The sequence below is a fragment of the Microcebus murinus genome, chromosome 19, assembly GCF_040939455.1.
Source record: "Microcebus murinus isolate Inina chromosome 19, M.murinus_Inina_mat1.0, whole genome shotgun sequence".
NCBI classification, from domain to species: domain Eukaryota; kingdom Metazoa; phylum Chordata; class Mammalia; order Primates; family Cheirogaleidae; genus Microcebus; species Microcebus murinus.
This window is the reverse complement of record NC_134122.1, coordinates 44,538,436-44,565,342: the sequence shown is the minus strand read 5'-3', so window position 1 is coordinate 44,565,342 and position 26,907 is coordinate 44,538,436. Positions and strand designations below refer to the sequence as shown.

General features: G+C 36.7%; 1 protein-coding gene across 2 annotated transcripts in view; it reads left to right on the top strand.

The window, feature by feature from the left end:
• ERO1B (endoplasmic reticulum oxidoreductase 1 beta) overlaps positions 1–26,907 on the top strand; it is a 62,757-nt gene that overhangs the window by 6,081 nt on the left and 29,769 nt on the right. For both annotated transcript variants that reach the window (XM_012738288.2, XM_012738289.3), the window contains exons 2-5: positions 2,746–2,865; positions 19,793–19,876; positions 21,172–21,213; positions 23,114–23,196. In XM_012738288.2, the coding sequence (XP_012593742.1) occupies positions 2,746–2,865; positions 19,793–19,876; positions 21,172–21,213; positions 23,114–23,196 (329 nt within the window). The remainder of the gene's footprint in view (positions 1–2,745; positions 2,866–19,792; positions 19,877–21,171; positions 21,214–23,113; positions 23,197–26,907) is intronic.

Below are 26,907 nucleotides of genomic sequence, written 5' to 3'. Positions count from 1 at the left end.
TATATGTACAAAAATGTTTGTATAGCATTGTTTAGCCAAATCCGAAAACAGTCTAAATATGGATTGTATTAATTTCCCATTGCTGCTATAACCACAAACTTAGTGACATAAAACAACATAGATTTATTACCTAATAGTTCTAGGAGTCAGATGTCTGAAAATGGGCTTTACAGAGTTAAAACCAAGGTATCAGTAAGGTTGCCTTTTCTCTGGAGTTGCCTTTTTCCAAGCTTCTAGAATTTTCCATGATCTTTGGCTTGTGGTCTCTTCCTGCATCTTCAAAGCCAACAGTATACCATCTTCCAGTCTCTCTCTCTGACTCTGACACTCCTGTCTCCCTCTTACAAGGAACTTTGTAAACTACATTTGTCACACCTGAATAATCTAGTATTATCATCCCATCTCAAGATCCTTAATTTGACCACATCTTTCAAGTCTCTTTTGCCATGTAAAAATAATATATTCACCAACTTCAGGAATTAGGGCTTGGACATCTTTGGGGGTGGTATTCTGCCTGCTGTATGGGTCAGCCATAAAATGAATAAACTGTGGTATTTTTATATCATGAAACACAACAGGGAAAATGAATGAACTACTGCAAGCCTCCTCATCATAGATGCCAAAATAAAGTGTTAGCAAAAGAAGTACGTTACAGAAGAATTCACACATTAGATTCAATTTATATTAAAGTTCAGAAACTCTTAAGTATATTGTTTAGGGATGCATTACAAAGACAAAATTAATAACAAAAATAAGATTTGTTTTTACCTGTAGGGAAGAGATATATGTAATTAAGGAGGGACTTAAAGGATACTGGGAGTATATTTTTAAAATTTTGATGATACACAGATTGTTTTAGTAGTCTTTAAAAGTTCCAAATATGCACATGGTAATTTTGTGTACGTTAACCCATCCCATACCACAATTAAAATATTTTAAAGTAGTAAAACATGGTGATTTATAGACTAAAAGTCATAAGAAAGGGCAATCACTCTTTTACTTAAAAAAAAAAAAACCTAGAAAGTTTTTTGGTTTGTATTTTTCTTGCCTATTCTTATTTAGGGGGCTAGCATTTGAAGTCTTGTAGGTAGAGCAATGGGAGTTAGTCATAGGATCCTCGTAAGTGAGACAGCAAAGCATGTAGAATTCCAGAGCTAGAATTCTTGATAATGATTCTTCTTTATCTCAAGATAATATAGCTCAAACTCTATGTGGTAGGGAGTTTGAGGATACATTTATACTTCTAGGGAGAAAGAACAAGAAAGAAATAGCTGGCAAGGACTGGTTTCCATTTTCTGATCATTGCTTGTATGTATTTCTTTTATGGACTACATGAATAACCTTTAACAGGCTCACAGCTCCGTTTTTGTTTTTAATTGAACGTTTGAATAGGTATAGTTGTAACTTCATATGCAGTTGCAAGCAATAATACAGAAAAATTTCTCATGTACCCTTTATCCCAATGTGTAGAATCTTGTAAACATATAGTACAGTATTATAATTAGGATATTGACATTAATAGAATCTGCTGATCTTATTCAGATTTTCCCAGTTTACTTATTTTATTCATGTGTGTACATATTAGTTCTGTACAATTTTATAACATGTGTAGGCTCATATATTCACCACCAGAGTTAAGATACTGTACGGTTTTATCACCACAAGGATCCCTTTTGTTGCCCTTTTGTAATCACACTATCTCCTTCCCACTACCCTTTCCCACTCCAGCTCCCATCCCCTATTCTAGTCCCTAATCCCTGGCACCCAGTAATCTGTTCTCCATTTCTAAAATTTTTTCATTTAAAACTCACAACTAATGGACGTGGTGAGCATTGTATGGGGAAAGGGCATGCCTCCGATCCTGGCTTGGGTGAGGTAAAGTCATAACATGTAACCACAATGTTTGTACCCCCATGATATCCTGAAATTTAAAAAAAAAGTTCTATAAATGGAATCATATAGTATGTAACCTTTGGGATTGGCTTTTTTCACTCAGAGTAATTCCTGGAAGATAAATCCAAGTTATGCTTATCAATCAATGAGTCCCATTTTTAATTTAGCCGAGGAATGCTTTATGGAATTTTTGGGCTCTGAATTCACTTTGTAAATATCAGTTTCTCTTCTTGGATTAATGTATACCCTGAGTACTGGATAATAGCATGGATTTTAAAGTCTGATTTGGGAATAAGTTCCATTTCTACTTCGGAAAAATTATTTTAAGGTTGTTAAAACCTTAATTTCCTTATGTGTAATATGAAGATAATACCTTATTCATAGAATACTTTTAAAGAGAAACTGAGATAACATAAAAATCTTAGCACCACACCCATCACTTAAGTGTTCCATGAATGACAGCCTAAAGGAAAGATATGAAAGATATGGGTTACTACAGCAGTGCGTGTATTATTACAGTTTGTGACTTCTGGGTTAGTTTGGGAAGAGACTGCTTTAATATTCCGTTGTTTCCTTGGGTTTCATTTATGTTTAGGCAGAGGAAAGAATTGATCATCTTTCTTTTTGAACACTAAACAAGAAAGTTTAGTTCTTCAGAATGGGTATATCTGATCTTTCTATTTTGTATTTCATTGACCACAGTAAAGAGTAAGTGACTGCTTTAATGTTATATAGCTTAATTAGCAAATACTTGGCTAACTTAAATGAATAAATTATCTTTTTATCTAATAGATTTGTTAAGGTTGAAACATTAGTAATTTACATATTTTAAATTTTATATATACATTCCAGGTTGCTGGAGTTCTGGATGATTGCTTGTGTGATATTGACAGCATCGATAACTTCAATACCTACAAAATCTTCCCCAAAATAAAAAAATTGCAAGAACGGGACTATTTCCGTTATTACAAGGTAAGGTTATAATTTTTTATTCTGTTGACATCAAAGATTTCTGTGTAGCTGTCTGCAGTTGTGACTTTTACCACCCTTTTGAAAACCCATTTCAACTTCTCTCAGCACAGTATGTGTAGCTTTTATCATTTGAATGTATTAAGTATTGTAATGAAAACTTGCCAGTCTTTTTAAACACTAAGAATCTGAATTTCCTATGTTAGAATTCCTCATCTTTCAGTTTGGGTTTTGAGACACCAAACCCGGCTTTGAGTTGTGCTAATGACAGTGTGCTAGCATTATTAGCAATACAAAGTACCACAGAGGCAGACACTTGTTGAGTAGCTCTCTGCGAGGGCTGGCAAATCAGGCTGAGACTACAAGCAGACCACCACCTATAGCAATATTGCAGAATTGGTATTAAACCTAATATGTTTTACTCTAGACCTTTACAAAATAACCACTGATAGTTTAAAAGGTAGCAGTCATCTTTAAATATGACAATAAAGCAATACTCAAAATAACAGTATTTTACATTTTAACAGCATTTTAAAAGCTGCTTTGTGTTCTTGCTCTCAGGATTCAATTGGTTTATAATTTCTTAGATTTTAATTTTTACTTTATTTGAAAAATTGAGCATGACTTTCTTTTATCCTGATTCTGTACAGGCTGTCTTAGTTCTTTAAATATTTTTGAGGATTAAAAAATCCAGTATCTGGCCGGGCGCGGTGGCTCACGCCTGTAATCCTAGCTCTCTGGGAGGCCGAGGCGGGCGGATTGCTCGAGGTCGGGAGTTCAAAACCAGCCTGAGCAAGAGCGAGACCCCGTCTCTACTATAAATAGAAAGAAACTAATTGGCCAACTAATATATATAGAAAAAATTAGCCGGGCATGGTGGCGCATGCCTGTAGTCCCAGCTACTTGGGAGGCTGAGACAGAAGGATCGCTTGAGCCCAGGAGTCTGAGGTTGCTGTGAGCTAGGCTGACGCCACGGCACTCACTCTAGCCTGGGCAACAAAGTGAGACTCTGTCTCAAAAAAAAAAAAAAAAAAAAAATCCAGTATCTTAGCAGTTTTAAGTTGTACAGAAAGATGATAAATTAGTGAATAAAAAATTGAGAACCCATCCCCTTTTCCCATCAGCACCAAGAATATTCAAAAAAAGGTGAATATTTCTTCTCTATACAGAATCCTTTAGGAATGTATATTTCATGAATTTATTTCAAAGAGTAATCTATACCTAAACAAACTACTAAGTATAAATTATTTTAGGTATTTTATATACAAGTAAGACAAATGCTTCTTTAAATTCCACCACTAAATCTATAACTCTGTATGCATTTGTAGCTGCTTTCTCCTGCTCCCTTTCTGCTATTATAGGGTGTTCCAAAAGTCTCCATACAAAGGAAATTTTTGTAATGAATATTTTGTAAGTAAAGTACATTTAGCTACAATTTCTCATTTTCCCTATGTATGGCGACTTTGGGACATCTCCATTCAATATTTTCATGGCTCCCACTCTTTTGGGATTATATCTTCTATTTCTGTGTCTACAAGGCCTAGTCAATAGAAGTACTCAGATATTTGCATGAATATCTCATTTGCTCTTCACACCAAAATTTTGTCATCAGAATTATCCACATTTTTCAGGTGAAGAAATAATGGTTTAGGTACTCTAGGTAAGGCATTTTATTTTTATTTTTTTAAGAGATGGGGTCTCTCTCTGTTGCCCAGGCTGGAGTATAGTGGTGCAGTCATAGCTCACCACAGCCGTAAACTCCTGGGCTCAAGTGATCTATCTTCCTGCCTCAGCCTCCTGAGTAATTTGGACTGCAGGTGTGCACCACCATGCCCAGATAGATAGGGAACTTTTGTTGATTAACAAAACAGAAATTTTATTAAGAAAAGATATGAAGTAGCTCACAAAATTGAAAGATAAACTGAGGAAGCATGCTTCAGAAAAGAAGAAACTGGAGTTGGAACTAATGGCCATTCTTTTTAAGACATCACCAAAATTTGGGATCAAATTAACCATTTACTCATATTTTTGCAATAGTTTATACAAGAGTCAGATTTCTGGGGGCGAAGGTCTTATTGGTCTAGGTAGGGTCATGTGATCCCTTGACAAAAGAGGAAGTGACACCTTGGTTGACAGTCCCATTTGCATGAATAAAAATGGAGTCCTTGTTTCTCACAAGGACATTAAGGGACTGTTACAGAAGAAGGAAAAATGGAAGTTGGATAGACAAAAATAACAATGTGGCCCTTGGCTACTCAACATAGAATCTTATTCCTTCCTCTTATATTAATACATGCAGTTTAAAAATGTTCTAACCAACACAGTGAAATTATTTCATAGGTACCCAAAACAGACTCCCATCTTTCTCTTGAGGAGGATAATGCCATGCTCGAGTTAATGCATTTAGCTCCAAGTTTAGGATATTTGGGTGATGTGTCCTCTTCTTTTAGTTCTGTCAACCTATAAAATAAATAAAAAGGATATTTGAACACTCCCAGCATACATATATATAGTGGCAAAAAAGGAAAGCTAAGAGAAGAGGTTAATTTTAAACACACACATACGTACTTATGATTCAGGAAGCAAGGAAATATAGATAGAAGCAGTAGTCTGCTTTCATGCAGCTGGGCAGTTGGCTGCTGTAGTTGGTATTTATAACTTCTCTTTTGTACTATCCATTCTATTCTTTATTCACCAAGTATTTATTGAATAGATTACTTTGTGCCAGGTACTAGTCTAGGGACTGTGGATACAGTAGTGAATATGATGAAGAAAGCTTTTATTTTGATTAGGGAAACAAACATTAAACAAGTAAACAACAAAGGTAAATTATATAGGGGAAAAATCAAAGTAGGAGATAGAGAGTAATGGCGATTGGGGGTGGGAGAAGTAGGTACCTCTATTTTAAAGAAGACAGGAAAGGAAGGTATTTTTGCTAATGTGACATTTGAGCAAAAACCTACCTAATGTGAAACAGTAGCCATTACAAGATTTGGGAAAAGATCGTTCCATGGAAGGGAGTAGAACAGCAGGCTTAAAGGTCTCTCACAGGGAATAAGCTTAGTGTGTTTGAGGAGTAGGCAGAAAGCTGGTGTAGCTGGAAGAAGGTAAAGGAGAAGGCAGAGTTGGAGAGATAGTTAGGGGCCAGATTTTCAAAAATAGGGCCTTACTGATCATATAAGGATGTTAGATTTTATTCTAAGCATAATAAGAAACTTTTTAAAAATTTTCTACATAATTTATTGTGATATTAATTAATAACATCAAGTAAAACATTCATTTTCATCACTTGCTTCTGTTCATCTGTTTTCTTTTTTTTTTTTTTTTTTTATTTTTTTATTTTTTGAGACAGAGTCTCGCTTTGTTGCCCAGGCTAGAGTGAGTGCCATGGCGTCAGCCTAGCTCACAGCAACCTCAAACTCCTGGCTCAAGCAATCCTCCTGCCTCAGCCTCCCGAGTAGCTGGGACTACAGGCATTCGCCACCATGCCCGGCTAATTTTTTGTATATATATTAGTTGGCCAATTAATTTCTTTCTATTTTATAGTAGAGACGGGGTCTCGCTCTTGCTCAGGCTGGTTACGATGTTCATCTGTTTTCTTGAACAGTTTTCATTCCTTCTTCCAAAATGTTGCATGCCACACTTGAGGCAAGAAGTACTTTTAAAAACCACAGCTGAAGGGCATTCATCTGCAGCTGCCTATATGCTCAATACATGTAGTGGTGGTCCAGTTTTTTCACTGCCATCTTCTATAAGTTTTTGGAAAACATTTGTCACAGTGACCTTTATACATCTTCAAAACTCATAGGCTTTGTTGCACCTCCAAGAGCCCAGGTATGGGTATGTGCACAGGCTCAGCTGCTGTCCCGCCAGTATAATGGACGGTTTTTTGCGAACCTTCCTCTCTCCCAGCAGCAGCAGGGAGGTAGGGGTGCAGTGTGGAAAAAAGCACAATAAGAACTATTGAAGGGATTTTTGTACAAAATAGACTAAGTGTATGAGACAGGAAATAGAGGAACCATTTAGAAGGCTATTGCAGCAGTTCAGGTAAAGATGATACTGATTTGGAATAGAGTGCTAGAGTTGGAAGAGGTGAAAAATGATCAAATTGTGATTGTATGCAAAAGGTAACACCAACAAGCTTTTCTGATGGATTGAGTGTAAAGTATGAGAGTAGAAGTGAAATCAAAGATGATGCCTAAATTTTGAGCAAATTAAAAAATAGGTATCATGACCAAGTAGATTTTATTTCAGAAATACAAGGATGATTCTTTTAGATCTTCAACAAAATTCAACATACACTCCTGATTTTTAAACAAATTCAGTAAATAAGATTGATGTATACTTTCCTAACATGATGATTTCAATCTTAACATCACCATAGCCAGCATCTTACATATGGGGAAACACTAAAGGAATTCTCACTTAGGTTAGGAACCAAGACAAGGATACCCACTATCTCTGTTACTGTTGAATATGTTAGCCAGTGGCTTCAAATAAGGGAAGCTAGTAGAGGCATAAAAATTTAAAAAGAATAAGTAAAACTATTTCTGTTTATAAATTAAAAGAGTATACCTAAAAAAACCCTCAAAAGAATAACAAAATGAACATAAACAATAAAATATGCATTAAGATAGCAGGCTATAAACTTAATATACAAAAAATCAGTATCTTCATTAATGTAAATAATAACCAGCTAGAAGATATAATGGAAAAGAAAAGCCCACTTACTTTAGCAATGAAAAAGATATATAGGAATAAATGTATCAAGAAATATATAAAACCTGAAGGAGGAAAGCTTTAAAACATTCCTGAAAGATACAAAAGTAGACTTGAGCAAATGGAAAGATATCATTTGTAGCATAAAGATGTTAATTCTCTCCAAGTTAATACATTATTTGATGTGATCCTAATAAAAATACCAACATGTTGTTTTTTTCCTGAAGCTAGATAAGCTGTCACAGGTTAGGTTCCCTGGGAAGCAGATTCTGAGATAGTGATTAGTGTGCAGGAGCTTAATTAGAGACTACACTTGGGACCAACAATTTGGGGAAGGAAAAAGACAGGAGGAAGTCAGTATTGGGCAGAGGGAGAAGTCAAGCTGTGATGCAGGCTCAGCGAAAACTTCAGGTGACCCTGTGGGGAATTCTTAAGATGGAATAACACTTCAGAGTTAGTTGTTTGTATTTGGGGTAGAGTTTTAGGCCTTTATATCCCTACATCAATTAGTCATTAGATGAAAGCTACCATAGGAAGTGGGAGGTGCAATCTCAGGTAGGGTGGCTTTCTTCAGTTGAGGTAGTCTGCCTGCAACATTTCCAAAACTGGGGTAATTAAAAGCCCTTCATTCCCAAAGGGTGATCTGAGCAGCATGTTACAGTGTACCACAGTCCACTGTTTATAGCATGTATTATTTATTGTTGCATAACAAATTAGCTTAAAATTTAGCAGCTTAAAACAGCACACTGAAAAGATGCCATTTGATGAACACCTAAAGCAGGTGAGAAAGCAGGCTATGTGAATATCTGAGGAAAGAGCATTCTAGACAGAAGGAATAGCAAGAACAAAGGCCCTGAGACTATAGTGGGCTCATGTATTTGAGGAACGACAAAGAGCTCAGTGAACCAAGGGAGGAGGGTAGGCGGAACAGATCATGTAAGGCATTATCAGCCATCATGAGATGAGTGGGAGGATTTTGAGCATTTTTAAAAGGATCATTCTGGTGGTCACGTTGAAAATAAACCGTATGAGACCGGGCACTGTGGCTCACGCCTATAATCTTAGAACTCTGGGAGGCTGAGGTGGGCAGATCACTTGAGGTCTGGAGTTCTAGGCCAGCCTGAGCAAGAGCAAGACTAAAAATAGAAAAAAAAAATTAGCCAGTCAAGTGAAAATAGAAACAAAAAATTAGCTGGGCATGGTGGCTTGCACCTGTAGTCCCAGCTATTTGGGAGGCTGAGGCACAAGGATCACTTGAGCCCAGGAGTTTGAGGTTGCTGTGAGCTAGGCTGATGCCACGGTACTCACTCTAGCTTGGGCAATAAAGTGAGACTCTGTCTCAATAAAAAAAAAAAAGAAAGAAACTGTATGGGGTGTAAGAGCTAGAAATGGAAACCATTAAAAGGCAATGGCAATAATCTAGGAGAGAGAATGTGGTGGCTCAGACCACAGTGATAACAATGGAAGTGGTAAAGTATTAAATTCTGAATATTTTCTTTTTTTAAGAAAAATTGCATGTATTTATGGGATGTTTTGATCTATGTTTACATTGTAGAAAGATTCACTCAAATAAATTAACATATCCACCTCCCTCACCAACTTTACCATTTTCTGTGGTGATAATATTAAAAATCTTTTAGCAATTTTGAAATATATAATACTTTTTTTTTTTTTTTTTTGAGATAGAGTCTCACTTCTGTTGCCTGGGCTAGAGTGCCATGGCGTCAGCTTATCTTACAGCAACCTCAAACTCCTGGGCTCAAGTGATCCTCCTGCCTCAGCCTCTTGAGTAGCTGGGACGACAGTCACGTGCCACCCTGCCTGGCTAATTTTTTCTATACATTTTTAGTTCTGCTAATTTCTTTCTATTTATAGTAGAGACAGGGTCTCGCTCTTGCTCAGGCTGGTTTCGAACTCCTGACCTTGAGTGATCCTCCCACCTCAGCCTCCCAGAGTGCTAGGATTACAGGCATGAACCACCACGCCCGGCTTATAATACATTTTTATTAACTGTGGTCTCCATGCTGTGAAATAGATCACCAAAACTTATTCCTTCAGTCTGACTATGACATTGAACCCTTTGATCATCATCTTCTCTTTCCCCCTACCCCAGCCTTTGATAACCACTTTTCTGCTGTTTCTGTGAGATAGACTTTTTAGATTCCACATATAAGTGAAATCATACAGTATTTCTTTCTGTACCTAGCTGATTTCATTTAGCATAATGTTCTTCAGCCCCATCCATGTTGCAAATGACAGAATTTCTTTTTTAGGGCTATATAGTATTACATTGTGTGTGTATATATATCACATTATCTTTATCTTTTCATCTGCTGCTGGACACTTAGGTTGCTTCCATGTCTTGGCTATTGTGAATTGTGCTGAAATGAACATGGGAACACATATTTCTTCAACATACTGATTTCAGTTCCTTTGGATACCCAGAAATGGGATTGCTGGATCATATGGCAATTCTATTTTTAGCTTTTCAAGGAACCTTCATACTTTTTTCAAAATTGGCTATACTAATTTACATTCTCATCAACAGTTTACAAGGGATTCCCTTTCTCCACATCTTAGCCAACACTTGTTCTCATCCATCTTTTTGATAATAGCCATTTATTTAAACAGGTGTGAGGTGATACTTCATTGTGATTTTAATATGCATTTCGGTGATGATTAGAGATGCTGACCAGTTTTTCATATACCTGTTGGCCATTCTTTTTTCTTCTTTTGAGAAATGTCTGTTCAGATCCTTTGCCCATTTTAAAATCAGGTTATTTTTTGTATTGCTATTGAGTTCAGTTCCTTATATATTTTGGATATTAGCCCTTTATCAGATATAAGGTTTGCAAATATGTTTTCCCAGTCCATGGATTGTTTCTTTACTCTTTTGATTGTTTCCTTTACTGTGCAGAAGCTTTTTGGTTTGATACAATCCTATGCATCTAGTTTTGCTGCTGTTGGCTGCGCTTTTGGAGTCCTATCCAAGAAATCATTGCCGAAACCATTTAGCTTTTCCTCTATGTTTTCTTCTAGTAGCTTTATAATTTCAGGCCTTATATTTAAGTCTTTAACCCATTTTGAGTTGATTTTGTATATGGTCCTTTCCCCATTGTGTGTTCTTGGCACTTTTGTCAAAAATCAATTGACCTTAAATACTTGGGTTTATGTCTGGGCTCCCTATCCTGTTCCATTGGTTGGTGTTTATTTTTGTGCCAATACTATGCTGTTTTGATTACAATAGCTTTGTAATATATTTTTAAAACAGGGAGTGTGATACCTCCAGTTTTGTTCTTTTTGCTCAAGATTGCTTTAGCCATTCAAGGGTCTTTTCTGGTTCCATAGGAATTTTACGATTTTTCAAAGTTTTTGTAAAAAATGACATTGTAGCCGGGCGCGGTGGCTCACGCCTGTAATCCTAGCTCTCTGGGAGGCCGAGGCGGGCGGATTGCTCAAGGTCAGGAGTTCGAAACCAGCCTGAGCAAGAGCGAGACCCCGTCTCTACTAGAAATAGAAAGAAATTAATTGGCCAACTAATATATATAGAAAAAAATTAGCCGGGCATGGTGGCACATGCCTGTAGTCCCAGCTACTTGGGAGGCTGAGGCAGAAGGATTGTTTGAGCCCAGGAGTTTGAGGTTGCTGTGAGCTAGGCTGACGCCACGGCACTCACTCTAGCCTAGGCAACAAAGCGAGACACTGTCTCAAAAAAAAAAAAAAAAAAAAAGACATTGTAATTTTGATAGGAATTGCATTGAATCTGTAGATTGTTTTGGGTAGTGTGGACATTTTAATAGTACTTCTTTCAATCCCTGAACATGGACTATCTTTACATTAATTTGTGTGTTCTTCAATTTCTTTCAGCAATGTTTAGTGTACATATCTTTCACCTCCTTAAGTTTATTCCTAAGTATTTTATTTTTTCAGATGCTGTTGTAAATGTGGTTTTTGTTTTTGAGACAGAGTCTCACTTTGTTGCTCAGGCTAGAGTGAGTGCTGTGGCGTCAGCCTAGCTCACAACAACCTCAAACTCCTGGGCTCAAGCAATCCTCCTGCCTCAGCCTCCCAAGTAGCTGGGACTACAGTCATGTACCACCATGCCCGGCTAATTTTTTTTCTATATATATTAGTTGGCCAATTAATTTCTTTCTATTTATAGTAGAGATGGGGTCTCGTTCTTGCTCAGGCTGGTTTCGAACTCCTGACCTCTAGCAATCCGCCCGCCTCAGCCTCCCAGAGTGCTAGGATTATAGGCATGAGCCACCGCGCCTGGCCTAAATGTGATTTTTCTTAATTTCTTTTTCAGATAGTTGTTTGTTAGTGTATAAATACTACTGATTTTTGAATGTTGATTTTATAACCTGCAACTTTACTGAATTTGTTTATCAGCTCTAATAGTTTTTTTATGGAGTCCTTAGGGTTTTCTATATATAATGCAAGATCATATCAACAATAGAGACAATTTCACTTCTTCCTTTCCTATATGGATGCCTTTTCTTTTTCTTGTTTAATACTCTGACTAGGACTACAGTACTTTGTTGAATAGAAGTGACAAGAGTGGCATCCTTGTCTTTCTGATCTTAAAGGAAAAGCTTTTGATATTGAAAAGAAGTGGCAAGAGTGGCATCCTTGTCTTTCTGATCTTAGGAAGAGCTTTTAACTTTTCACCTCTGAGTATGACATTAGCTGTGGGTTTGTCATGTATGACCCTTATTGTGTTGAGTTACATTCCTTTTATACCTATTTTGGGGGAGTTTTTGAAAAATCATGAGTGGATGTTGAATTTTGTCAAATGCTATATCTGTTGAAATGATCATGGCTTTTGTCCTTCATTTTATTAATGTGGTATATCATATTTATTGATTTACATATGTTGAACCATCCTTGCATCCCTGTGGTAAATCCCTTTTGGTTATGGTGTATGATTTTTTAAAATATGCTGTTAAATTTAGTTTGTTGGTATTTTGTTTGTTGAGGATTTTTGTGTCTTCATTAGGGATATTGGCCTGTAGTTTTCTTTTTTTTATTGTAATGTCCTTTTCTGGCTTTGGTATCAGGGTAATGCAGACCTTATAAAATGAGTTTGGAAGTATTTCCTCCTCTTCAATTCTTGGAAGAGTTTGAGAAGGATTGGTATTAGTTCTTTACATGTGCAGTAGGATTCAGTAGTGAAGCGATCAGGTCCTGGGCTTTTCTTTGATGGGAGACTTTTTATTACTGATTCAGTCTCCTTACTTGTTATTGGTCTATTCAGATTTTCCATTTCTTCCTGATTCAGGCTTGTTAGGTTTCATGTTTCTAGGAATTCATTTTTTCTCTAATTTTTTATCCATTTCTATCCAATTTGTTGGTGCATACTTGTTCTTAATGGTCTCTTATGATCCTTTGTATTTGTTTGGTATCAGTTGTAATGTCTCCTTTTTTTTTTCTGATTCTATTTGAATCTTCTTTTTTTCTTTGTTGGTGTCGCTTAAGGTTTGTTGATTTTGTTTTTCTAGTTTCATTAATCTTGTCTATTTTTCTGTCTTTATTTTATTTCTGCCTTAATCTTATTTCCTTCCTTCTGCCTTTTTCTAGTTCATTGAGATTTACAATTAGGTTGATTGAGGTCTTTCTTTTTTGATGTAGGTGTTTATTGCTATAAGCTTCTCTTTCAGTACTACTTTTGCTGCATCCCGTAAGTTTTGGTATGTTGTGTTTACATTTTCATTGGTCTGGAGATATTTTTAAATTTCTCTTTTAATTTCTTCTTTGACCCCCCTTAGTTGAGGAACATGGTATTTAATTTCCACATATTTTTGAGTTTCAAGATTCTGTTGATTGTTATTGATTTCTAGTTCCATGCTATTGTGGTCGGAAAAGATGCTTGGTATGATTTCAGTGTTTTTAAATTTGTTAAGACTTGTTTTGTGGCTAACATATGATCTATCTTGCAGAATGTTCCATGTGTACTTGAGAAGAATGTGTTGCTGTTGGATAGAATGTTCTGTAAATATCTATTAGGTCCATGTTATTAGGTCTAATGTTGAAAGTGGGGTATTGATGTCTCCTACTATTATTGTATTGCAATCTTATCTCTCCTTTCAGATCTATTCATATTTGCTTTATATATTAATAGTTAGGTGCTGCAAAGTTGGGTACATATATATTTGTAGTTTTTGTAACTTCTAAATGAATTGAACCCTTTATCATTACAAAATGATCTTCTTTGTCTTTTTGCCTTTTTTGACTAAAAGTCTATTTTGTCTGATATAAGTACAGCTACCCCTGCTTTTTTTTAGTTTCCATTTACATGGAGTATCTTTCCATCCCTTCTCTTTCAGTCTGTGTGTATCCTTGTTGGTGAAGCTAATCTCTTGTAGGTAGTATATAGTTAGGTTTGTTTTTCTTAATCCATTTACCCACCTGATGTCTTTTGATTAGAGAATTTAATCCATTTATATTTAAAGTAATTATTGATTGTTAAGGACTCACTTTTGCTATTTTGTTAATTGTTTACTGGTTAATTTGTAATTCTTTTGTGCTTCTCTTCCTCTCTTGCTATTTTCCTTTGTGGTTTGATGATTTTCTATAGTGCTATGCCTTGAATCCTTTCTTTTCCTCTTTTGTGTATCTGCTAAGGGCTTTCTCTTTGTGGTTACTGTGAGATGCACATAAAATATCTTATACTAGTAATAGACTATTTTAAGCTGATAATGATTTAACTTTGATAAGGTGCACAAACTTTATTATTTTACTCTCCTCCCCTTTACAATTTGTTTTGATGACATAATTTGTATCTTTTATAGTTTGTGTCCCTTTATAAATTACTGTAGTTATTTTTAATAATTTTGTCTTTTAAACTTTCATACTAGAGAGATAGTTGACTTCCACTATCATTACAGTATTAGTAGTGTTCTGAGTTTGACTATATACTTGCTTTTATTAGTGAGTTTTATATTTTCATGTTGCTAGTTAGCAACCTTTTCCTTAAGCTTGAACATTTCATTTTAGTATTTCTTGTAATGCAAGTCTAGTGATAAATTTCCTCAGCTTTTGCTTGTCTGAGAAAGTTTTTATTTCCCCTTCATTTTTGAAGGACAAGATGGCTGGCATATTGTATTCTTGTTTGACAGTTTTTTCTTTCAGATTTTTAAATATATCATCTTATTCCCTTCTGGCTGCAGGATAAAAAAATCCACCTATAGTCTGATGGAAGCCCCTTGTAACAAGTCACTTTTCCCTTGCAGCTTTCAATATTATCTTTTTGCTGTTAACTTTTGAAAATCTGAGGATAATGACTCTTGGTGTGAGTCTGTTTGAATTCATTCTATTAGGTTTCCCTTGAGTTTTCTGGATTTGGATTTTTATTTCCTTCCCCAAACTTGGGAAGTTTTTGCCATAATTTCTTTGAATATGTTTCTTTGTCCCTTTCTTTCTCTCTTCTCCTTTTGGTACTCCGGTTATAAATATGTATAATATTCCATTTGATGGCATCCTATATGTTCCTCAGGCTGTCTTCACTCTTATTTTTTGCTCCTCAAGATGATTTCCAGTGACCTGTCTTCAAGTTTGCAAATCCTTTTTTCTGATCTAGCCTGCTCTTGAAACCCCTGTAGTGAATTTTTGAGTTCAGTTATTGTTTCTTTAGTTCAATGATTTCTGTTTGGTACTTTTTAATATTTTCTATCTCTTTGTTGAAGTTCTCAGTTTGTTCATGCATTGCCCTCTTTACCTCAGTGAGCATCTCTTTATGACTGTCCATTTGAATACCCTGTCAGGCAAATCACATATCCCCATTTCATTAGGGTTGGCTTCTAGAGATGTTTCTTGTTCTTTTCTTTAGGAACTTGTTGTTTTGTCATTTTCCTCAATTTTCTGTTTCTGCACATTAGGTAAAAGAACCACCTTCCGTAGTCTTGTCCGATTAGTCTTGTGTAGGAGACATTTCTCTCCAGTCAGCTTGGTCAGGATTCTGGGTGCCTTTAAACTCTTTGTGCTTGTCTAACTTGCTTGCTATCTTTGTTGTTACTGGCCCCTAAGAAATTAGAGTGTCAAGTCGTGCTATTGCCTTGAGAGAGGTAGGATAGAAGCCAGTCCCTTGGGATGTAGCTAGAGAGATTGGAGTGATACATTTGTATTCTAGTTTCTTCTTTCCTTGCAGAGAAGCTGAGAGCAGGGTTTATTTCCCATTTGTTCTACCCTACACCAAGGAGAGGTCTGAGGTAGATACCTATACTCTGGGTTTGATTCTGACCTTTAACCTAGGGGAGATAGCTGCTGAACATCTGTAAGTTTAAAAGTCACAATTTTGTTCTCTGTGCTGTAGGAGACTCGGAGTGCAGAGCTCCATCAACTCCCAGAGATAGTTGATTTAGAAACCAGTCCCTTGAGTGAAGGCTGTACAAGTTGGGGTGCTTGATGTGTTCAAAAACAATATCTAGGAAGAGTCTGCAGATCTGTACTTACTGCTGGAGCTGCATGGAAGAAGGCATGGGGAGTACCCACTCTCCTATTCAGGCTAGCAGAAGTCTCGTACATTTCTAGCAGGGGAAGACTTCTGGTTTGGAGTTATCATGAAGCAAGCCTGGAGGAAGGCACAGAAAGTGCCTACTTTCCCTCGTAGACATGGTGAGGTCCCCCACTTCCTTCCAGTGAGAGATTGCAGGAATTTATCTCTAGAGCAAGCTAAGGAAGAAGGCGTGGGGAGAGTAGTCCCTTCTGTTCTTGCTAGCAGAGGAGCCTGGCCTCTTTCCAGGGAGAGACTTCAGGGCTGGGATTATTGCTGGAACAAGCCAGGGAAGGAGGTACAAGGAGTGCCCACTCTCTTATTCAAGCAAGAAGTCTCAGATGCTCCTTGCTGTGGGAGTCTTCTAGTCTAGAGTTACATTGAAGCCAGGGAAGAGGTCATAGGGAGTGCCCCCTACCCTTTCCAGTCGTGGAGAGTTCTCCCTGCCTTCTTCAAAGGACAGATGCAGAAATTTCTCTCAGGAGCTAGCCAGGGAAGAAAGTGTGGGAATGCCATCCCTCCTGTTCTTGCTGGCAGAGGCCTCTGGTGTCTTTCCATGGAGAGAGTGCATGGCTGGGATTATCGCTAGAGCAAGCCAGGGGAAGAGGCATATGCTATCTTCTTTCCTTGCAGAGAAGCTGAGAGCAGGGTTTATTTCCCATTTGTTCTACCCTACACCAAGGAGAGGTCTGAGGCAGGTACCTATACTGGTACTCTGATACCTATACTCTGTTCCCATTTAGGCTGGAGTATGTTTATTCTTCATTGCTCCATAGGTCCCCAGATAATGGCTTGTTAGAGACAGGGAGCTGTAATAAGCCTGTGGCTAAACCCTTTCCAGGGAGAAGGTGAAAGCTAGGCTAATCCTGAGGCCACAAATACTGGGAGTTGCTTGCATGGTTCAGAATCCCCTTTATTCTTATTCTTAAGGGAAATTCTCTGACTCTGATGCCCTGTGCCTGCCCTTCCTTAAGCACAGTGATGTAAGAGCCAAGCTCTCCAGCAGAGACCATAAAAGTGCAGCACTGTATGTGTGGTATAATCCCCTTCCCCCTTGGAAAGAAGCTGGGGGTTAACATTTCCTTCCTGATAATAAGGCCATCATAAGGCCCTGTACTTAGGGTGGAATTGGTGTGAATGTATCTCTACTTTTTTTTTAAAGAGACAAGGTCTCACTGTCATCCAGGCTGGAGTACAGTGGCATGATCATAGATCACTGCAGGCATCCAGGCTGGAGTACAGTGGCATGATCATAGATCACTGCAGGCATCCAGGCTGGAGTACAGTGGCATGATCATAGATCACTGCAGCCTCAAACTGTTGAGCTTGAACGATCCTGCCTGCCTGCCTCAGTCTCCCCAGTAGCTAGGACTACAGACACACACCACCACGCCTAGCTAATTTAAAAAAATTTTTTTTGTAAACACAGGGTCTCACTATGTTGCCCCCAGGCTGGTTTCAAACTCCTAGCCACAGCAATCCTCCTGCTGTGGCCTCCCAAAGTGGTGGGATTACAGATCTGAGCCACGGCACCCAGCCTTTCTCTTCTTTTTCTATCAGTTTTGATGTAGATATTTTCTCAGACATTGAGTGTGTATAGGAGTCTTTCAATTGGATTCTGCCTTTCTGTTGGAGAGAATTGATCCGTGTGTAGGTGTTTACTCGGTGTGGCTGTAGGAGGAGGGACAGTTATAAACCTATTCTGCCATGTTGCTGACATCACTCTGCATTCTGAGTATTTTCTGAAGATAGAACTACCAGATTGTCAGAGGTGTTATATGTGGGGTGAGAAAAAGAGGCGTCAAGGATAATGCCAAGATTTTGTCACTACGAACTAGAATAATGGAGTTGCTATTTGCTAAGATGGTGAGAATTACTAGAAGGAGGAGAACAGCTTTGGAAATATTACATTTGAGGTGCCTTTAAATGCCCCATGGAGATGTCTAGGAGACAATTGGATATATAGGTCACATGCTTAAGGGAGGTATCTAGGCAGAGAACTTGTAGTCCCCAAACATGTCATGCTGTTTTAAGCTTCTTTGTCTTTGAATATCCTGGCCCCTCTGTCTCGAAATCTTTCTCTAAAACACCTCTAGTCATATACATTTTACGTATTACCAAAGTCAGAGCTGATAACCTTCTCTGTGTTGCCAATCTCTCTACCTATTTTTGCGTCTTCCTCTATAATGTAGACGTTGTTTACTTCACATACCACGTATTTATTGAGGTGTCTGCTATGTATCCTGGGCAGTGTTCTAGGCACTGGGGATATAAGGCAAAATTCCAGTCCTTACAGTGGAGGGTGCAGATAATAAATCAGTAAATAATATTCATGTAGTGATAAGTACCATAAAAGAATATAAAACAGTATGTTGGGGTAGAGATTGCATACTGAGCACTACTTTGCAGAGCCTGGTCAGAAAGTTCTCTCTGCTGAGGTGTGATATGTGAGAGAGACCTGAATGAGGTGGAGGAGTGAGCCATCAGAAGATCTGGAGGAGCAACAGTCCGAGCAAAGAGAACAGCCAGTGAGACGCCTTGACACATAGGAAGAAGCGCGGTGTGTTCCCAGAGGGAAGGCCATGTGTCTGGAGGAGCGTGAGAGAAAAGGTCAGAGAGGTGGGCAAGAGGCCAGGTTGTGAAGGGCCTTGTGGAGTTTGGATTTACTCTAACGGTAATAGGAAGCCACAGGAAGGTTTTGAGCAGGGATTGATATGATCTGATTTGTTTTAAAGAGATAACTGTGTGGAATAGACAGTAGCGACAGTTGCATTAGTTCAGGCAAGAGATAAGTGGTGACAATGGAGGGCAGTGAGAAGTGCACAATGAAGTGTTTGAAGAAAAATAAGAAAAAGGAAGAAACAGTAAAACCCAGAGTTTTGGCATGGGTAATCCATCTGCAGGTCCTATTGAATTGCGGTCTTCCCATAATGTTTAGAATATGAAAATCCATTTTACCTTGGTTAAAATGTCCCACATGATCTGTCCCTTGCCTACCTATACCCTCATTCCCTGCCACCCTCCCCTTTCTATGCTAAAGATCAGCCAGACTGGTGTTTTTCAGTTTCCAGAACTGTTCAGGCTCTTTATTGCCTTATCCAAATGTACACTTCCTCCAACTTTCATCCATCCTAAAATATTACCTCTTCAGAGGGCTCTATCCACCAGCCTAACTATTACAAAACTGGATTTTTCTTTGTAGTACTTACTAGACTTGTAATTAAATGAGGATGCAAACATGTAATTTCTACTTCCTTCAATAGATTGTAAATTCTGGGAGGCAGGGAGGGAGCTCTTTTTCTGTCTCTTTATTCCCCTAGAGTCTAGCACAGTGCCTGACACCTAGTGGATGCTCAGTACATACTTGTTATGTGAATGGATACACGAAAGAACACGGATTGATAAGGTAATATTAGGGGGTTGGAAGACATTAAAGTAGTTCTAAAATGCTTTCCAGTGTTCTTCAGATGAGCAGTGAGCTTAAACTTTCTTTTTTCCAGTATCAGAGGATTAATGGCCATTTATTTTAAAAATTAATATTACCTTTGGGTGTCTAAAAAGCTGTGGTCATTTTAAATTCTGAACTGCATCAGTGCCATGAAGGATAGGAAGCTTTTCCTTCTTATTTACCACCATGTCACTGGTGCTCTCTGTACAGTGACACTTTGAAAGCATTCTATAATACATGTTTACTAACATTAATTTATTCTTTCTCTCAAGGTTAATCTGAAGCGACCATGCCCTTTCTGGGCAGAAGATGGCCACTGTTCAATAAAAGACTGTCATGTGGAGCCCTGTCCAGAGGTATAAATAAAAAAAAAATAAAAAGGAAAAACTTGCTTTCTCTTGTACTTTCAGATAAGGATAACCTCTTTTATTTGAGGTTAATGTCAGTAGATTTGGACTTGTCAACAAATTCATATGCTCTCAGCCCTCCCCTTTATAACCAGATTCTTGAAGGCACTATAATTGCCACCAAAATGGGTTTGAAGACACTTGCATCCAGTAATATTAGTGATTGGATGTGGAAAAATAGTCTGATTCTAAAATGAAAGAAAAATCAGAGGCCTGGATCTACACTGTACTTTTATTTCATGCTTTTATTGAATCTGCATCTTGTTTCATAGACAAAAAAAAACAAAAGAGCTACTGGATCTAAACTTCCATTCAGAGTGGGAATTAGAGTGAGTAAAGTGGGCAAATGTCAGGCTTTGAATTAGATTTCTACTTGGCCTGTTACATTTATATTTTAAAAAAGAGTATGCCTATTACCAAGAGAAGGCTACATTTTAGACTTTGATTTTTGACATCTAGCATAATTAACTATATTCTTCCCAATAGTAATTTGTTGTAAGGTATGTTTTCATTTCACTTTTTACTTTTCTTACCTAATCTGTTTGTCTAGTTTTCTGTCCTTAAAAATAGTAAAAAAACGTCTGGACCAGTGTCCTTCCTAAAGGGAAGAGTCTTTAAAAATTTATTATCTTCATTTTCCTTTAAGAGTAAAAATATATTTTTGTTTAGAGTTATATTTGATAAATCAGTTGCAGTAATTCAGATTTATTTATTAAACCCTCATACTAATTATTGGTTTTATGGAAAAGAACATCCATGCCTATGCACAGTTCTTTCTGTGATAAACCCTGGGTTAATCATATGGGCCAAAAATTTGACTCTTGCCTTTTAGTAATCTAAAATGTTCTAAACTTTAAATGTCATCTGAGAGTAGAAATTAAAGTTATGCATAATATTTTTCAAATAATTTTGAACTTTTAAAAGCTTTCTTTTCTGTAGTAAGAACATTTATGGAAAAAGTGTCAGTTTTTCTAACCTAAAAATTATGATAAACTGTAAAGAAATACTGCATTTTGGATCTCTGACTTTGTATATGTTATTCTATACTTTGATTTACAAGTCTGTGTATTGGGATAACTCTTTACTTTTACCTCATGAGATAGTGTGAAAACGGAATTTGAATGGATGTGTATATGTTCCTCCTAGAATAAAATACTGAGTAAATTAGAGCAGTGCGTTACCCATTTGTGAAGAAATCTATAAAAAAATCACTTTTTAAATTATTTTTTTTTTGTTCCTTTAAGAGTAAAATTCCAGTTGGAATAAAAGCTGGGCATTCTAATAAGGTGAGTCCCTTTCCTTCCTTGACAATTGCTGCTTCACATAGTGAAACTTTCCATTTACTGATTGACAGTGGTTGTGATAGAGAACTATAATACAATTGGTTAGTTGGGAATGGAGACATCTTGCCTCAGAATTCCAAATCCCTGATTCTTGCATCAAACAGAGAAATCATACATTCCTAAGCTTCTTTTGAAATTATTTCAGTTCTGTTTTTGGAATCTCTAGAAAAACTATTAAAATGTAACTACAATGTCAGATCACCTACTCAACAAGTGTTTTATCATATAGATATTTTTAATATTCTGTTTCAATTAGGCAACCTGGCAGATGCAGGATTATATTGTATAGAGAAAATAATTATCGAGATATTTTTGAACTGAGTACTTTCAAATGGTATTAAAATATTCCTTTATTAATGATTGCTCTTTTCCTCTTATGAGCATGCCATAATTTATTTTGCCATTCATATATTTTAGATAATTGTTTACTTTTAGTTTTTCACTATTGTATTTAATATTATACATACATAGTAAAGATCATCATACCCTCTCTCTGCCTCCTCCTTGTGCATCCATCCTCTCTCCCTTTTCTTCTTGCTTGTTCTCACGTGTAGTCTTTTGTGTTTACTTTCTCATATTTACTTTCGTTTCAGTTCTGTAATAAAAAAAACAGTATAAAGGCAGTTGAAACCCCCTGAACTCCTCAGTCCCTTTCTACTTCCTCCCTCTCCAGAGTTAACCATTTTTCTGAAGTATCCTTCTGTGGTTTTATACTCTTATTGCACATGTACCTCCAGGTAATATACTGCATGTGTATCCACAAGTAATACATAGATTATTTTGTGTAAAATCTTTAAAATTTTTAAATAACATTTTGTATTTATTCAGATTAAAAACATTTTTTTAGTTTGTGTTTTTACTCATTAAGCTTTTGATTTTTTTTTTTTTTTTTTTGAGACAGTCTTACTCTGTTGCCTGGGCTAGAGTGCTGTGGCATCAGCATAGCTCACAGCAACCTCAAACTCCTGGACTCAAGCAATCCTCCTGCCTCAGCCTCCCGAGTAGCTGGGACTACAGGCATGTGCCACCATGCCTGGCTAATTTTTTCTATATATTTTTAGTTGTTCAGCTAATTGCTTTCTATTTTTAGTAGAGATGGGGTCTCACTCTTGCTGAGGCTGGTCTCAAACTCCTGAGCTCAAATGATCCGCCCGCCTCAGCGCTTTTGAAATTTTTTCTCTGTTGCTATATGTGGACTTTGTTCATTCATCTTAATAGCTATATAGTAGTCAGTTATAGTACTGTAACACAGATTAGCCACTCCTCTATCAAATGGTAATTTCCAGGTTTTTTTTTTGTTTTTCTTTTTAGACAGTGATGTACTAGCAGTTTTGTCCTTTGTCTCATGTGCACACATGTAAGAGTTTCTCTAGGTCTATATTTAAAAGTAGGATTGCTGGACCATAGGGTGTGCCTGTGTCAACATTACAAATAATGCCAAATAAGGTGGTTGTACCTTGCTTTTAAATTATTGCCTTGGGATATGGTCTCACTGATAGGAGTGGGTTTAAGGGTTTTTGTATTTTGGGGGGGGTTTAAGGGTTTTTGTATTTTTATAGCTCTAGGTATATTTTGTCAAATTTCTTTCCCAAGAGGGTTTTTTCAGTTTATATCATCACCAACATATCAATGCTATTTGTTAAACCTTAATGTGTTGGCTTATTTAGTTGGTGGAAATTTGTACCTCATTTTCATTTGTATTTCTTACATATGATAGGGATCTTTATAATAGAATGTACCTATGTTTAGTGTATCATCATTGAGAAATTGATTATTCTGCCGGGGGAAGCTGAAATAAAAAGAAAGGTAATAATTATTACTAAACTTATAAACTTCCTTACAGTACTTGAAAGTGGCAAACAATACCAAAGAATTAGAAGACTGTGAGCAAGCTAATAAACTGGGAGCAATTAACAGCACATTAAGGCAAGTTTTATTTTAGTAGTATTAAGAAAATATTCTCTAGTTTATTTAAATCAATAATCTATTTTTCTTGTGATTTTGGTAAAACATTTTTGCTAACCATTAAAGTTTCAACTAATAAATTTTTAAAAGGAAGAAAAAGTTAATTCTTTATCCTAAATTCCACATAGCTTGTCTCTTCTTGGCTGATTTGTCCTTCAGTTTCTAGAATGTACCATTAGTAGCAAATCTATTAAGTAGAAATTTAGAAGAATGGACCCTAACAGGACTATAGGTCCATTCTTCCTGATTATTATGGGAAATGGAGCTTGAACCTCTAAGTCTTTTATAAGTAGTAATTCAATATATATGTTACATTTCGAATGATAAAAGTTGCTATTAGCATAACTGTTAAGTTTCATATATCTTTTTTTCTGTTAACTTTTCCTTATTTGCTTTAAGCAGAAACCTGCTTATGAAGGCCAACATAACTCATTTATAAATGGCCTCAGATTATGCAGTGTATAATAACTGGACATAATCTATGGCTAGGAATGGAATACTGCAGAAGTTCTTTTTAATTTCTGTTTGTGTAGATTTGTATTTTTATGTACTATAATTGTTAATGACTCATAATAAAGTTAGCAGTCTTATTTATTAAAGAAAATTATAGTAAAGAAAAGTGACAGATAATATAATAAACATACCCACATATCCTCCATTTCAAATGAATAAGTACTAACATTTTCTACCATTTCTACCAAGAAACAAGAAACATCACAGATAAATTTTAAATCCCTTATGTCCTATTCCCTAATCTTGTTTTGTTTTCTTTGTCCTTAGAAGTAACTACTGTCATGAATTTGGTGTGTAACTAGTCTATGTTTTTGGTTTCATCATGTATATATTCATATGTATAAATAACATACAGTTTTATTTTGTGTATTTGGTTTTATTTTTCCTTTATATAAATGATATAATACTGTATTTAACATTCTGCTATGTTTTTTCATTGTACATAATTGCTTTTTAGATCTGTGTTGAAACACGTCTCATTCTTTTAACTGATGAATAGTTTTCATTATATAAATACACAATATTTTATTTATTCTATCAGTGGACATTTAGCCTGTTTCCAATTTTTTACTTTTCAAATATACTAGCTTGAGCATTCCTGAATATGTTGTTTGTTGTGCACTAGAAGTAAAATTGCTGAATTTTAGGATTGTCCTTTTGCAACTATTCTTGATATTGCCTAGTAGCACTCCAAAGTACTTGATGTGAATGTATACTGACTCCAGTGCTGAGAGCTTGTTTTGTTCTCCACATCCTTGCCAAAAGGTGATAATGTTTGGTGAGTGTGAAATAGTATCTCAATTTTGTTTAATTTATACTTTGTGATTATTAGTGAGCATTTTTTATCTGTTTATTGGACATTTGAGTTTCTTATTCATTCAACAAATGAATACCTACAAATCAAGCACTGTTCTAGGGTACTAGGAATACAGTAGTGTATATAATAAATAAAATTTCTGCCCTATATAGCATAATCTTCATTGGAGGAGATAACACAATAAACAAGATATATGAGTAAAATTAAATGATGATTGTGCTAGAGAAAAAAAATAAAGCAGGGAAAAAGAAAGAAGAGGGCTAAGAGTGAGGAGGGTAGCACTATTTTAAATTGGGTGGTCAGGGAAGATCTAAGTGATAATAGGACATTTGAGCACATTGCTGAAGAAGGTGAAAGGGTGAGTGGTAATATGGCTGCCTGGGGGCTGAGTATTCCAGGTATATATAAGTGTTAGTTAAAAGGCCCTGTGGCAGGGTCATGCCTAGACTATTTGAAGAACCTCACAAGAAGGCCAGTGTAACAGGAGTACAGTGATCAAGGGCAAAGTAGTAGAAGACAAGGTCCAAAGATGCTGGGGATGGGGCCAGGGGGCTGAATGGTGAGTGGAGATCCTGTAGAGCCCTGCAGGCGATTATAATGAGAACTGCTTTTCAACTGAGTGGAATGCAAAGTCATTGGAGGATTTTAAGCAGGGGCCTGTGGTAAGGGAGCCTGATGTTCTATCATGGAAGACTGGTTATGTGATTATTGTAATACAAATAAGACACAGTGATCAGACCAGGGTGATAGCAGTAGACATGATGAGAAGTGGTCAGGTTCTGGATATGTTTTGAAGATTGAGCTGATGGGATTTGCTGAAGGATTGGATATGGGGTATGAAAAAGATGAGCTTTATGGATAACTATAAGATTTGAAACTATAAAAGTGGAGTTGCCATTTTACTGAACTATGGACCTCAGCAGGAGGAGCAAGTATGATGGAAAACTATAGTTCAGCTCTGACTTGCTAAGTTTAAGCTGCCCGTGAGACATCCAGTTGGAGATATTAAGTAGGCAGTTGGATATATAAGTCTGAATGAGGGGGGAGGTCTGGGAGTTAGTCAGTGAATATATGGTAATTAGTGGTCCTTAACCTGAATAAGATCACCAAAGAGAGAGTGTAAATAGAGAAATGATCTAGGGACTAGGTTTAAGTCATTAACAAGGTTTTGAGGTAAATTGTCCGATCATATCCCTTGCAATTGTTTCTCCACTGGGAGGGTTGGGATTTTTAAGTTATTATTGATTTTAAGCATCCTGTATATAATCTGGTGATAATCTTTTGTTGGCTATTTCAGTTGTTAGGGCTTGTCTTTTAATTTTGCTTATAGTTTTTGTTGTTGAACAGAAATTATTTTTCAAACTTAAATTTAAATATCATAATACATATAGTAAGATATAAAAATCTTAAATTTAAAGATCAATTTAATTTTACAAAGTAAACCCAACTCTGTAGCCACCATCCAGAGCAATATACTTGATACCCAAAAGATTACCATGTGAAATTTCCTAGTCACTATCACCTTCCAAAGTTAACACTTAATATACTTTTTGGTATATAGTATTTTTTTTTTTTTTTTTTTTGAGACAGAGTCTCGCTTTCTTGCCTAGGCTAGAGTGAGTGCCGTGGCGTCAGCCTAGCTCACAGCAACCTCAGACTCCTGGGCTCAAGCAATCCTCCTGCCTCAGCCTCCCGAGTAGCTGGGACTACAGGCATGAGCCACCATGCCCGGCTAATTTTTTATATTATATATATTAGTTGGCCAATTAAATTCTTTCTATTTTTATGGTAGAGACGGGGTCTCGCTCAGGCTGGTTTTGAACTCCTGACCTTGAGCAATCCGCCCGCCTCGGCCTCCCAGAGTGCTAGGATTACAGGCGTGAGCCACCGCGCCCGGCCTTGGTATATAGTATTTTATATATAGTAAGAATGTGCCATGTTTCCATTCTACTATCGATAGCTGGATGTTTTCCACTTTGGTGCCATTTCAAAAATATTTCATTAGATACATGTATGCATTTCTTTGGAGAATATATATCTGGGAATGGAATTATTGTAGACACTGCCAAATGGTTTTCTAAAATTTCTACCAAATTATATGGCCACTAGCAGTATATGAGAGTTCCTTGTTCCAAACTTCTCCAACAACTGGTACTGTAATTTTTAAACAGCTTTATCTTGAGGTAGTAATGACATAAAATTCACTGCACATATTTAAAGTGCACAATCTGATGTTTCAATATATGTGCACATCCACTAAAAACATCATCACGGTTAAGACAGTTACCATCTCTATCACCCCCAGAAGGTTTCTCATGCCCCGTGGTAATCCCTCCATCCAG